Here is a 13834-nt window from a genome sequence, read left to right as displayed (position 1 = left end):
AGTGATCCTTTCTAAGGCCCACTTGACTTCACATTCCAGGATGTCTGGCTCTAGATGAGTGATCACACCATCGTGATTATCTGGGTCGTGAAGATCTTTTTTGTACAGTTCTTCTGTGTATTCTTGCCACCTCTTCTTAATATCTTCTGCTTCTGTTAGGTCCAGACCATTTCTGACCTTTATCAAGCCCATCTTTGCATGAAATGTTCCCTTGGTATCTCTAATTTTCTTGAAGAGATCTCTAATCTTTCCCATTCTGTTCTTTTCCTCGATTTCTTTGCACTGATCACTGAAGAAGGCTTTCTTATCTCTTCTTGCTATTCTTTGGAACTCTGCATTCAGGTGCTTATATCTTTCCTTTTCTCATTTGCTGTTCGCCTCTCTTCTTTTCACAGCTATCTGTAAGGCCTCCCCAGACAGCCATTTTGCTTTTAGCATTTCTTTTCCATGGGGATGGTCTTGGTCCCTGTCTCCTGTACAATGTCACGAACCTCATTCCATAGTTCATCAGGCATTCTGTCTATCAGATCTAGTCCCTTAAATGTATTTCTCACTTCCACTGTATAATCCGTAAGGGATTTGATTTAGGTCATACCTGAATGGTCTAGTGGTTTTCTCTACTTTTTTCAATTTAAGTCTGAATTTGGCAATAGGGAGTTCATGATCTGAGCCACAGTCAGCTCCTGGTCTTGTTTTTGTTGACTCTATAGAGCTTCTCCATCTTTGGCTGCAAAGAATATAATCAATCTGATTTCAGTGTTGATCATCTGGTGATGTCCATGTGTAGAGTCTTCTCTTGTGTTGTTGGAAGTGGGCGTTTGTTATGACCAGTGCATTCTCTTGGCAAAACTCGATTAGTCTTTGCCCTGCATCATTCCGCATTCCAAGGCCAAATTTGCCTGTTACTCCAGGTGTTTCTTGACTTCCTACTTTTGCATTCCAGTCCGCTATAATGAAAAGGACATCTTTTTTGGGTGTTAGTTCTAAAAGATCTTGTAGGTCTTCGTAAAACTGTTCAACTTCAGCGTCTTCAGCGTTACTGGTTGGGGCATAGACTTGGATAACTGTGATATTGAATGGTTTGCCTTGGAGACGAACAGAGATCCTTCTGTCATTTTTGAGATTGCATCCAAGTACTACATTTCACTCTTCTGTTGACCATGATGGCTACTCTGTTTCTTCTGAGAGATTCCTGCCCACAGTAGTAGATATAATGGTCATCTGAGTTAAACTCACCCATTCCGGTCCATTTTAGTTCGCTGATTCCTAGAATTTGATGTTCACTCTGGCCATCTCGTGTTTGACCACTTCCAATTTGCCTTGATTCATAGACCTGACATTCCAGGTTCCTATGTAATTTTGCTCTTTACAGCATCGGACCTTGCTTCTATCACCAGTCACATCCACAGCTGGGTATTGTTTTTGCTTTGGCTCCATCCCTTCATTCTTTCTTTAGTTATTTCTCCACTGATCTCCAGTAGCGTGTTGGGCACCTACTGACCTGGGGAGTTCCTCTTTCAGTATCCTATCATTTTGCCTTTTCATAGTGTTCATGGGTTTCTCAAGACAAGAATACTGAAGTGGTTTTTCCTTGCCTTCTCCAGTGGACCACATTGTGTCAGACCTCTCCACCATGACCTGCCCATCTTGGGTTGCCCTGCGGGCATGGCTTGGTTTCATTGAGTTAGACAAACCTGTGGTCCTAGTGTGATTAGATTAACTAGTTTTCTGTGAGTATGGTTTCAGTGTGTCTGCCCTCTGATGCCCTCTTGCAACACCTACCATCTTACTTGGGTTTCTCTTACCTTGCGCGTGGGGTATCTCTTCACTGCTGCTCCAGCAAAGCGCAGCCGCTGCTCCTTACCTTGGACGAAGGGTATCTCCTCACTGCCGCCCTTCCTGACATTCCACGAGGGATAGCGCCTCTAGGCCCTCCTGCCCCCGCGCAGCCGCCGCTCCTTGGACGTGGGGTTGCTCCAGTTACACATCCATAAAACACAAAGAGTTAGGTGTTCGATTTTTAGAAACTATAACTTACCGTACTAGTGTTAATTATTAGTAGTCCCTGTTACTGCTTTTAAGAAAGTAGCTAACAGATTTTCCTTGAGCAGAATGTCTTCTTTCAGAGGTAAATTTGAGGTGGGTTATTCATTCAGCCAGCTGAGTTTGGCTTCTTTGCCCAGGCCACAGGTTCATTATCCGTGTCACTAGTGACATTTGGGGTAAATAATTCTTTGCACAGAGGCTGGTGGGATGTTGAGCATTGTAGGATGTTAGCTGCACCCCTGGCCTTCTCCTGGTAGATGCATGCCCACCCCCTGCACCCCATTTTCAGTTATAGGTAGCCTTTGCCGTGCCGGAACTGTATTAAATGTTTCTGCAGGTTCTCTTTTCCATTAACACGTCTTGCTGGTGCCCGTGTCTGATTTCAGCCCCAGCATCTCGGGTCTTGGACTCAGAGCACCTTTACGAGTTTGGTGCCAGAAGAGCTGGCCAGTGCTGCCACAGACGTGTGCAAAGGTTGGGGTTGGGGTGAGCACGGGGTTCAGAGCAGTTAATCTCAGCAAGAGCTTCCTTTGCTGGGTGGTCTGTAAATGTTCGTGTTGGCAGTGGACCCTCTCGCCCGCAGTGTTTGTTTTCCTTTAGTGTATAAGAAGGCTGCAGAGCACAGAGGGCCCGTGCTGCTTGACACATTATTGACTAAGGACATCTTAGTGCCAGAGACGTTAGTTTCTGCAGAAATCTCCTGGTCAATAGGAGTGAAAATGTGCATTTAGCATCGTGCAGACCATTAGCAGTTTTGTTCTCCTTCCTCTTAGTGGCCTTTCTGTTAGTGAGTTGGGCGGGGGGACATGAATCCGCGGGCTGCAGTCCATAGTGTTGCAAAGAGCTGGACACAACTGGAGTGACTTAGCACATGTGACTTGACTGAAAAAGCCGGGTATTAACTACCAGCACTGTGCTGGAAAGCAGACCCCACCCCCAGCGCCCGCTGCCCAGCATTCCCCGGGCTTGTCTGCAGACAGCACATCCTGTGCGTCAGAACCAAGAGGTGTCACTCGCACGCTGGACGCCGTGGCTGCTCCCCAGGTGGGTCCGATGTGGGGAAGGCAGCAGAGGAGGGTCCCTGCGCTGTTTCTAATGGCAGTGGCAGCCCCTCCACGCCAGGAGGGGCGTCGTTTCTAGGCGTTCCTCCCTGCTGACTCCTCCCTGCCTGTGTCTTGACCATGTCTTTGCCTCTTGTCTCTTCCCAGCGGTACCTCAGGGACTTTTTCAGCGTGATGCTCCAGTCGGCCACGTCCCCGCTGCACATCGAGAAGGTGGGGCTGACGCTGTCCAAACACACCGTGTGCGAGTTCTCGCCATTCTTCAAGAAGGGTGTCTTCGACTACAGCAGCCACGGGACAGGGTAGGACTGGAGATGGAACCTAGCCACACAGTGCCTTCTCATCTGAGCAGCCCCTGACCAGGGGCTTGGACCCCTCACCGCCTCCTCCGAGTGCCTGAGCAGAGCCAGGGCCATGCTGGCCATGGTGACATTGAGTGGCGGCTGTCCCTGCCCGTCTCGGGTGAATGTGGCCTTCTCATTGTGTGCAGAGTCTGTCCTGGAGGCTCCGTCACCCTGGGCCCCTGGAGCTGAGCCAGCCTGGGGCTTCCCTGATGGGTGGCTGGTCAGACCTCCCCAGTGACTTTCATCTGGTTTCCCCTTTTACCAGAATACTCTTTATTTTTTTTAATATCCGTTCCATGTGGCTGGCTGTATCCCAAGAAAAGCATTTTAAATTATTTCATTGTATTTTCCGTTTTCCCCATTTGAGGCTGAACTTTTTGTATAATCCCTAAGCACCAATGTTTACACAGAATTTCACATTCTGCAAAGGGGATTTTGAGTCCAATCACGACTGGAGTCTTCCATGCTTGACACATTGGATGTAGGTTACATCAGCTTCTATAAATCCATTGAAATAGGATATTTGTTCAATCTTGAATATTCAAGAAGTTTTTACCAAATGGCTGTCCTGCACGTTCAAGCTTTCTCTGCTAAGCACAAATTGAGCTCCTCATTGAATGCATATTTTTAAACATTTTGTTCACATTTTTGTTACTGAATCTACTGGATCTTAAGCTGCAAGACTAGAATTTACTGTAGTTTATTAATGATCTCTTAAATCACTCAGGACTTAATGTAGCATTGTACATCCACGTACAAGTAAAACTGCTTTGTTTTACTAAAGAGAAAAATATGAGAAGAAAAAAGATATATATGGTATATATTGAAATGTATATAATTCTACCTATAAATTTATATGTGTACACACTCCTGTATTATAGTTATATCAAAATATATAATTATTCACATGAAATTTATTAAAGGTATTTGCTTTTTCAAGATTTAAGTGGAGCTGCTATCAATATTAAATGAAGTTATGGAATCCACCCTGTAGCTTAGTTTATTTTAAGCTTGTGACATGATCATTCCTCCTAGTCTGTTTAAAAATTTATCTAATGTGCTTGGAAAGATACACAATGTATAATTTAGCATTTGTTTTGTAGAAGATGTGCTTATAGTAATGATTGAAGTCACAAATGAATGGGTAACAAAACAGGCCTGCATTCAGTCTTTCAGAAGATTCCTGTGCAACAGAGCTCTCCAGTCTGAAAAATGTATATTCAAAGATGCAATTATCCTGATAAGGGGGGAAATTATTATTGTACTAATTAGATATCACAGTTTAGCATGAAAAAAAATAAGGGCTTTTTTTTTTTTTTTTAATTGCCACAGGAAGACTTCGTATTGAGTACTGTTGTGATTACAGGCAGAGGTTAGGGGTAATTACTGCTAGGAAATTTAAACCTAGAGATTAAAGGATAAAGATGGAGAGATGATATCAGGTTGGCCAAAAACTTCATTTGGATTTTTATGTACGATGTCCCCTTTTTGCTGAGTAAACTTAATGGTTTTCTTCAACTGACCGGGTCATCTGTCTCCTGCCCTTTTGGACCCATATGGAAGCCAGGCCCATGGCAGGCGCCTCACTAGGGTCACACAGGGGGCATAACAGTTTGACGAGGATAAACAGACGTGTGTTTGTAGGAAGCGCAGGAATCAGATGATGCTTTGATTCCAGTCCTCATCTAAGGTGTCACGTTGAGGATTGAAATCCTGGTCGGTGCTGGGCAAAGCTGTCTGTAACACATGGGCGTCATTTCACTCCTCTGAACCTCAGTCCCCATCTGAAAATGACACTGTTGCACAGGGTGACCTCTAGGTTCTGACCTAGCCCAGGGTGACAGGCAGAGGGACCGTCACCAACGTATGGATGCAGACTTCTGATCGGACCCAAACAGCATCTTAATCTGAGTAGAACTTGAAGGAATGCTGGCAAGCCAGTGAAAAGTCTCCTCGAAACAAATAATAAAATCCCTTTCTGAGACAAAGAGAAGACACGCGACACAGATATCTGTCTCTGGTGATAAAATTGAAGCTTCATTAATTTGGACTAATTCACAGGAATAAAAGAAAGCCAGCAAGTATGTATCTTATTACTTTCAAGTGTATCAGATAACAGTGAAGTGCCATCAATTTATAAATGCTTTTGTAGTCAGTTGGACAAATATAAGGCACTTCAACAGAATCATTTATTTAGGATGTCTTAGCATGTTCTCCAGAGACAGCAATGGCATCCCACTCCAGTACTCGTGCCTGGAAAATCACATGGACAGAGGAGTCTGGTAGGCTGCAGTCCATGGGGTCGCGAAGAGTTGTACATGACTGAGCGACTTCACTTTCACTTTTCACTTCCATGCATTGGAGAAGGAAATGGCAACCCACTCCAGTGTTCTCGCCTGGAGAATCCCAGGGACGAGGGAGCCTGGTGGGCTGCCGTCTGTGGGGTCGCACAGTGTTGGACACAACTGAAGTGAGTTAGCAGCAGCAGCAGCATGTCCTCCAGGGTCCTGCTTACACACCAAAATATTTGCACTAAACTTGTGTGTAACCACAGGTAGTAGAGTGCCCTTCAGCCTGAGTCCCACCCAGACCTTGTTTCTAAGCCAGAAAAATTCCAATTCAGCCTTGTAATTAACTTAGTGATACGAGGTCATGCTGCCTCCTTAATGATGGACGTCTAGGAGATTCCTGGCCCACAGTGTAGAGACGCTCTGAAGATTCGTGAACCAGGGCACTGGGCCCTTCTGTTCATGTTTGTTGGCAGGAAGAGCTCAATCTGTTCCCGACTCAGAACTCTAGACGGTGTCTTTCAGAGTCTGAAAAGAAGCTTTCAGAGCCTAGTGCATCCATGAACTAGAAATGTAGCTGCCGTGGAGATGCAGTCCCAGCCCCAGAGCCAGGCCATGTTGCTGGTCTGGGGTCAACTTTTGCATATGGTGGCCCCACCCCACCCCTGCCCCATCTCTCCGGATGCATCTCCTAGCACATAGCTGTGCCTGGCCCACCGTTGCCTCCAGTTTGCTCCTGGAGACGGGAAGCTGCGTGGCTTCGTGACGCGGCTGCTTAACCCTCAGTCTGCACCCACCACAGGTGACGCGCATCCCCTCCAAGAGCACGCAGGTAACAACAGTTCAAGCCTGACGTGAGAGACTATTCCGTGACATACTGCTTTCAAAGGGTGCTCTTGGAGAGGTGTTGAAATGGACCCTCTTTTACATTGCCTAAAACAACGCCTGGAGGTTTCGTGAGTCCAGAGTTGAACGTGTCTGCCGCATGAGACCTTGTTCCTCCTGTGTTCCCACATGCACCGCAGGAGTGGTCCACACTTTGTTGCTGGAAAAGAATAAGGAAAGCTAGGTAAAAGAACTCCGTGGCCAAATCCAGTGCTTCCGTTATATGTACATAACCACAGCGGGTATTTATGTTTTGGAAATACTAAAGAAAGACCATTCCTCGGAGGAGACTCCTTCTTGACAGATTTAGCCCATATACCCTTCTTTGTACAACAGGGCTCTTTCCACCGGCAAAAAGAGGGCCTGACTGTTGACTTTTTTCTTTGGTTTAGAGTGCTTTTTCTAATGCTAATATAGTAGGTGAAAAATTATTCTCTGATGATGCTCATGTGAATTTTGCGCATACAGAGTTATTTCCAAGTTGAAACAAATCTACCTGATTCTTAAATATGATGCAGATTCCTAAAGCATCATATTTCAAATTGATCCCATGGTGGTACCTGAGAGTTAGCAGGACGGAGTTGGAATTGGTCGGGCTGATGCCTTCAGAAGCCTCCTGCATTAGGGAATCCAGTAGGACTAGTTACATGTAAAATAGTGGGAGGGACGTAAAGGCAGGATGGACCCAACGGGGTTCAGGATGTGAGTGTACCCTTGTTCCCTCCAGATAGCATTTGCGCACGCTTGTAACTGTGGAGTTAACCGAATTCTAGCTTCTAAGGCCACCCCCTGCCTCTCTAAACGGTCTGCCCTCTGTGCATCTCTTGCTGAATGACTAAATACAAAATACCCTTTTTTAAAATTTTTATCGGAGTATAGTTGTTTTACAATGTTGTGAATTTACAATGTTGTTAGTCTCTACTGTACAGCAAAGTGAGTCAGCTATAGGTGTATTTATATATCCCCTCTTTTTTGGATTTCTTTTGCATTTAGGTCACCCCAGAGCATGGGGTTCCCTGTGCAAAATAGTAGGTTCTCATTAGTTACCTATTTTATACATAATATCAATAGCATATATATGTCAGTGCCAATCTCCCAATTCATTTCCCCCTGCTTTCTCCCCTTGGTATCCATGCATTGTTCTCTCGTCCATTTGTGTCTCCATTTCTGCTTTGCAGATAGGTTCATCTGTACCATTTTTCTAGACCCCGCTTATTAACTGCATGTGTTAATATATGATGTTCGTTCTTCTCTTTCTGACTTAGTTCTTTCCGTGTGATCCTCTCTAGGTCCATCCATGTCTCTGCAAATGGCCCAGCTCTGTTCCTTTTTATAGCTGAGTAATATTTCACCGTGCATATGTGCTACGTCGTCATTATCTATCTATCTGTCGATGGACGTTTAGGTTGCTGCTGTATCCTGGCTGCTGTAAATAGTGCTGCAGGGAACATCGGTGTGCATGTATCTTTGGGAATTATGCTTTGGTTTTCTCCAAGTATATGCCCAGGAGCAAGCTTGCTCAGTCAAAATGGTAGCTCTATTTGTAGTTTTTTAAAGGCACTTCCATACTGTTCTTAGTGGCTGTACCCATTTACATTCCCACCAACAGTGTAGGAGGATTCCCTTTTCTCCACACCTTCTCCAGCATTTATTGTTTGTACATTTTTTGATGATGGCCATCCTGAGTGGTGTGAGGTAACATCCTTTCTTTAACTGTGCTCATGTACATCTCTATTTGAAAACAAGGAGACTTTTTTCCCAAGTTACCTCTCCCACAATTGATTCTTGCTGTAGGAATTTGAGATTCATCAGTTTGGTTTTGCTCCTCCTGCGTTGCTGGAAAGGCAGACTATTCCCCGTTCAGGGAGAGAAGAGTGGATGTGTTGAAAACCGAGAGGTACTCTGGGACACAGTGGGAAATGCGCGGAGGAAGACGCGCCGGCAGAGAGCCGTGGGGTCAGCATCACGAAGCACACGGAGGAAGACTCGCCGGCGGAAAGCCTTTCAGGTCAGCATCACGAAGCTCTTGGGTGCCATGAAGGCAGGTTACCAGTAAGAGAAACCATTCTCTAGAATTTAAATCTGGATTGAAAAATATTGTTAGACATCTTCACTGTTCAAAAGCAGAGTTACTTTCCTCCAAGTAGCAGGAATCCTTACGCCCAGTTAATATTTGTGGAAGGTTCTGTATCTTTCCACTAGCGACTCAAGTTGTGCCTGAGAGCTACTCACTGAAGAACAGCCTTGGGCTCTGCTGTCACTGAGGCGCCTTCGCTGCCAGGCAGAGGGGAGACGGGAACACAGCTGCTTTTGCAAAGCATCGGGGACTGTCTTCAGAGAAAGGAGTCACAGTGAACAAGAATGCCAGTTTGTGGTGATTAAGAGCTGCTTGAATATTTGCACTTTGCTTAATTCCAAACTCTGTGAGCTTTTCTCTCCCAAACACACCCAGAAGCCTTGGAGAAGGAGGGGGCGGTTTCTGTCACTTATGACTTCTCCTATGGTGTTTTGAGCCCTGATTTCAGTGGATTTAATAAGAAGAGTTGGTTTACAGAGGGCACAGGCCTTCCGCAGCAGAGGAATCTTAAGATGCTGGCTCTTTATCATCTGTAAGCAGGTGGATGGGGAAGATCAAGTTTACATTCATAAGGGATTTCCCATGCCTTCAGACACAGGGCGGATGGCCCACTCCCCTTAGGGTCTGGAGGGGAGAGCCTGTCTGAAGAGCCGGTGGTCCCACGGCTCTCTTTCTGGGGGACGAGCTGCCGTGTCTGCAGCTGATCTGCACTACCACTGCCTGTCCCCATCTCTTTAGCACATGGGGGAGCCCTTCTCTGGGCGTCGGTCCCTCAGCTGCCTTATACCCTTCTGGTGCTGGGACGAGGCGGGGACAGACAGGAGGGAGGTAAGCCTGGGACAGCCCGTATGGTGGGCACTTGCCCTACTTGAAGCCACCAGTGTAAACCCGAGTCCCAGCTACCACCCGTCTCCGTGCAGCGGGAGGGTAAGGGGGGTCAGCCCAAAGTCTGGCCCTTCTGGTGACCCTGCTGGCCACATGCTGTGTCGGGGGCCTGGCTGAGAGAGTTGCACTGAGCATGCTCAGAGCTGGCTGCTCCTTCCTTGTCCTTGGTCCTCGGGGGACCAGCCTGCCCGTCCGTGGCCCACCCTCCACTGGCCCGTCATGGTGCACAAACTCTTCTGTGTCACTTTCTCTCTCACGGCCAGGTCCCCCCACACAGGGGTGAGCCGCGTGGTCAAGGGCCTGCCCGCGAGGGCTCTCAAGCCACTCAGAGCCAGACTAGTAGTGGCAGTTTCATGACATAAATTGGGATAAAAGAAAGAGCAGGGTGGTGCTAGGGGAGAACGTACTAGAGAAATTATGGAGCCTGGGAAGCGCCGAGGCTTCCCTGAGTAGGTGACGTTGGCGGAGAGATGGCCCCCAGGGGAGGAGGAAGCTGCAGCGTGAAGGGTCTGCCGGAGGGAGACAGAGGTCAGGGTGGGGGCACCTGAGAGCTGCAGCCACGATTCTAAAATGGCATGATGCTTCCCATCAGCTCCCGCTGTTTCGGAAGCTGATGTTCCCGGGGAGGAAGACGAGCACACAACAGCTAAAACTCAACCTTTAAAGCCATGTGCAAGAGGGGGAGTGAACTTCCTGTTTGTAACAACCAAGGGGCAAGTCCAGGGCCCAGGCATACTGTCCTGTCCTGTGCCATCAAGAGGCTGGTTGTCCTGCTTGTTGAACTTTGACCTTTGGCCTCTCGGGGTTCTGAGGTTTCAGAGCCTCTTGCCATAAAGTAACATGATTTCCATAGACCATCAAGTCCAGCTGGGAGTGGAGTCCCCTGCCCTGCAGAGGCTGGCAGTAAAGTTCGTGCCCTCTCTTGAGCCACCACCTCTGCAAACAGAGCCCTCGCTCAGAGCCTGCAGAACACATCAGCCTAGTTGTATGGACCATAGGTGCAGTTGGTATGAGTCAACGCTGTCCTTCACAAGGACTGTTGCTGTTAATGCATTGATTCTCTGGGCTGTGAGCTGTTGTCTCTGCTGAGGGCAAGCAGAAAGCGTCCTCCTTGGTCCCCACCAATAGGGGATGGACTGCCGTTGTCTGTAGCCAGCGAGAGCTTCAGAGAGAAGCAAGAGGCCTCGGGGCTAGGGCATGGTTAGTCCAGTAGAGGCTGGTGGGCTGTGTCTGCCTGGCCACGCAGATCTGAGACAGCAGGGCCCAGGCACCTGCTCTCTGATGCTGATGCTGCCCCAGAGGGCAGCAGGAGAAGGGGGCAACCGAGGAAGAGATGATTAGATAGCATCATCGACTCAATGGACATGAATTTGAGCAAACTCTGGGAGACAGTGAAGGACAGGGAAGCCTGGTGTCCTGCAGTCCATGGGGTTGCAAAAGGTCAGACACGACTGTGCAACTGAGTGGCAACAACAGCAAACGCCCTTCAGCTGTTCTGGCCCAAAGGCCTCCTTTCTCAGAGTCAGGATGGGTAAGTGGCTGAATCAAGAGCTTCGGGTCTCTCCCCTTTCCCCCAGCCTTGCAGTCTCTGTCCAGTGCCCTGTCGTGGCAGAGACTAACTGGGAGTGGCTGGCAGAGCAGAAGGCTGTTTGCAGGGTCCCCGTGCCAGGGACCCAGGGCAGATAGAGGTGGGCTGGGCGCTGGTTGTAAGCGCTCGCTAACTGGGGTACTTGAGTTCATGCTCCAGTTGAATCCTGGACCTAATACCCATCAGCTTCCGATTGATTCTTGGATAAAAATCTAGAAACCATCCCACACAACCCATCCTGGGCCTCTTTGAGTTGCCATCTCTCCTACTTGCTGGGAGTTGATCAGGGTCTCTACCCTCCAGGAGCTCACCTGCAAAGGTAAAATTTATTCCAAACCTTTATTGGGGGTCGAGAGACTGGACACTCCTCTCTCAAAGCAGCCACAACCATGTGTCCCTCGCAGTGCGACCCTCATCACATGGGAAATGACATCACAAGCATCCCCCCACATCACCTGGACTTTGTTACAGGGTCGTTTTCTGGAATTGGAAAGAACCATTCAAAGACTCCGGGAGCAGATTCTTAGAGATGGTGAAGGACAGGGAAGCCTGGCATGCTGCAGTCCATGGGGTCAGAAAGAGTCAGACATGACTGAGCAACAAATTCAAAGACTGCTTAAAAAAGGCAAGGAACTGAAAACATCCTAGGACACTCAGCCCTGAGCCAAAAAGACTTGGTTTTTCTCTGTTCTTCCCTTATGGGACCGAGAAAACTGCTTTGGGAGTATTCGCTCTAGTCCCATGGCCCTGTAAGGTAGAGCTACCATCTGGGTAGGACAGAGATGAAGATGTTTCTGGAGCATCTGGCAAGGGAGCTCCTGTGCTGTGAGTAAACGCACTGGTTTCTTGCCTTTTTGTAGCTGGTAGTAGTGCCCTTACTAATCTGCGTTGGAGTCTCATCTGTTCCCCGTGGACTCTGTGCAAGGGGGGTGGCTTCATCCCTTCTGCCTCTATGATCTGAAGTGCTGCTCACCTGAGAAATTACTTCTCTGCATCTGTCTCCTTGATCAGCCATACCATTACCGGGTACTGGGCCATGACATTGACTTTCAGAGACTGGAAATGGCTGTTTTCCTGGATGTTCTGAACTTTAGGACCTGGAAACACCTGTTTCCTAAAGAGGTTTAACAACCCATGAGCAAAGACCTGGGAGGTGGACTTGGTTCCGTTTTTCCTAGTGTGTGGCAGGCTTGATGATTGCTGTTCTAAATTCAAGGCCATATCTGCTAAGTCGGGGAGTCCCAGAGCTGTCTTCCCCTTTGAGCTTTTCTGCTTACTTGCGCCAGGAGGGCCAGAAGGTAGATCAAAGGGAGGTGGGCAAGGTTGGGGTGCAGAGGGTCGTGTAGCAAAAGAATTCTCAAAGAGAATTGGCTCGAGGTTGGAAATAACTTGTGAATGGCCCAGAAAAGCCCTCTGGCTCTGGGGCTCAAACTTATTTCAGTACCACGATAAAATCCTCAAGCAGTGAAATGAACATTTAATAGTTGCTTACTTTCCTATCTCACTCTCCAGCCAGCCCACAATGGCCGGGCTAGTGTTTATCTTCCTCTCAAAATGAAGGCTGTTCTGGAAGCTCAAAGTACTTCATTTATGTTCGTTAAATGTCCTGGTATCAGTGACAGATGATCAGCTCATCGGTGTGGGGTTTGACAAGTGGTGGAGGATACATCTGATCACAAGGAAAGCATCGTCTTGCAACCGTTCCAGAAGGATGGGTTGTAGCAGTCTCTGATTGCTGTTTGAGAAATAGGCTGTCACAAGCTTATCAGTGTAGACAAACCCAAACCATCCCTGCAAATGCAAGGGAACTCTATTAAAAGTGAGGAAGTCTGAACAGATCAAACATATTTTAGGAAATCTCTATATAACTAGCCATCATCCACTTTGCAAAGAGGAAATGGCAAAATGCAGGTAATCCAGAAAATGCGTTCAGACATTTGCAGGTTCGTCTTTCTCTTCCACTCCCCTTGTAACAAAAGTCTCTAGTTCAGGGTCTCCTAATTTGCGTTGTGCCCCTTTTCCTTTTCTGGGAGCAGGAAGGGTCTCGCAAGGACTGAGAGGACACACAGACTGAGAGTGCACGCACCGGGGGATGGCCCCAGTAGAATTAAGAGCAGGGGCGTGTATCCTTTGAGACACGAGGAGTTGCTGCTTTCTGAAAACCCCTGCTACCCTAAAGTGAAAGTGTCACTCATGTCTTTTTGAGAGCCCGTAGAGTGTAACCCACAGGCTCCTCCGTCCCTGGGATTTCCCGGGCAAGAGTACTGGAGTGGCTTGCCATTCCCTTCTCCAGGGGATCTTCCCAACCCAGGAATCGAACCCACATCTCCTGCCTTGCAGGTGAGTTCTTTAATCTGAGCCACCAGGGAAGCCCTATCCTAAGAGAAGTTCAAGGGCAGAGACAGACTCAACTTGAAGATATTTAAGCTTAAGCCTCTCACATGCACAGGCTCATTTCACGGTGCCAGGGTTCTCCTGGGAGGAAACAGAAGCCCAGCCGTTCATGGGATGGGAGTGAGAGGGTGATCTCTGCCTCTACCCCCACCCCCACCCCCCACCATTTAGGCATCACTCTTCACACCTGGGGTGCCTGCAAGCACTGTGGGCAGAGCTGGCAGGCTGCCTCCAACACCCACAGCAGCTGTAGGAAGGTGGCTGGG

General features: G+C 47.9%; 1 protein-coding gene across 1 annotated transcript in view; it reads left to right on the top strand.

The window, feature by feature from the left end:
• The window catches only part of KIF16B (kinesin family member 16B), a 291622-nt gene extending 286885 nt beyond the window's left edge, over positions 1-4737 (top strand). Inside the window, exon 26 of the mRNA XM_068986883.1 lies at positions 3255-4737. Within this exon, the coding sequence (XP_068842984.1) occupies positions 3255-3413 (159 nt within the window). The 3' untranslated portion in view covers positions 3414-4737. The remainder of the gene's footprint in view (positions 1-3254) is intronic.
• The last annotated feature ends 9097 nt before the right edge of the window (positions 4738-13834 follow it).

The sequence above is a fragment of the Capricornis sumatraensis genome, chromosome 15 (genome assembly GCF_032405125.1).
Source record: "Capricornis sumatraensis isolate serow.1 chromosome 15, serow.2, whole genome shotgun sequence".
NCBI classification, from domain to species: Eukaryota; Metazoa; Chordata; class Mammalia; order Artiodactyla; family Bovidae; genus Capricornis; species Capricornis sumatraensis.
Note: the sequence above shows the minus strand (reverse complement) of the source record. Positions and strands in the feature narration are given on the sequence as shown.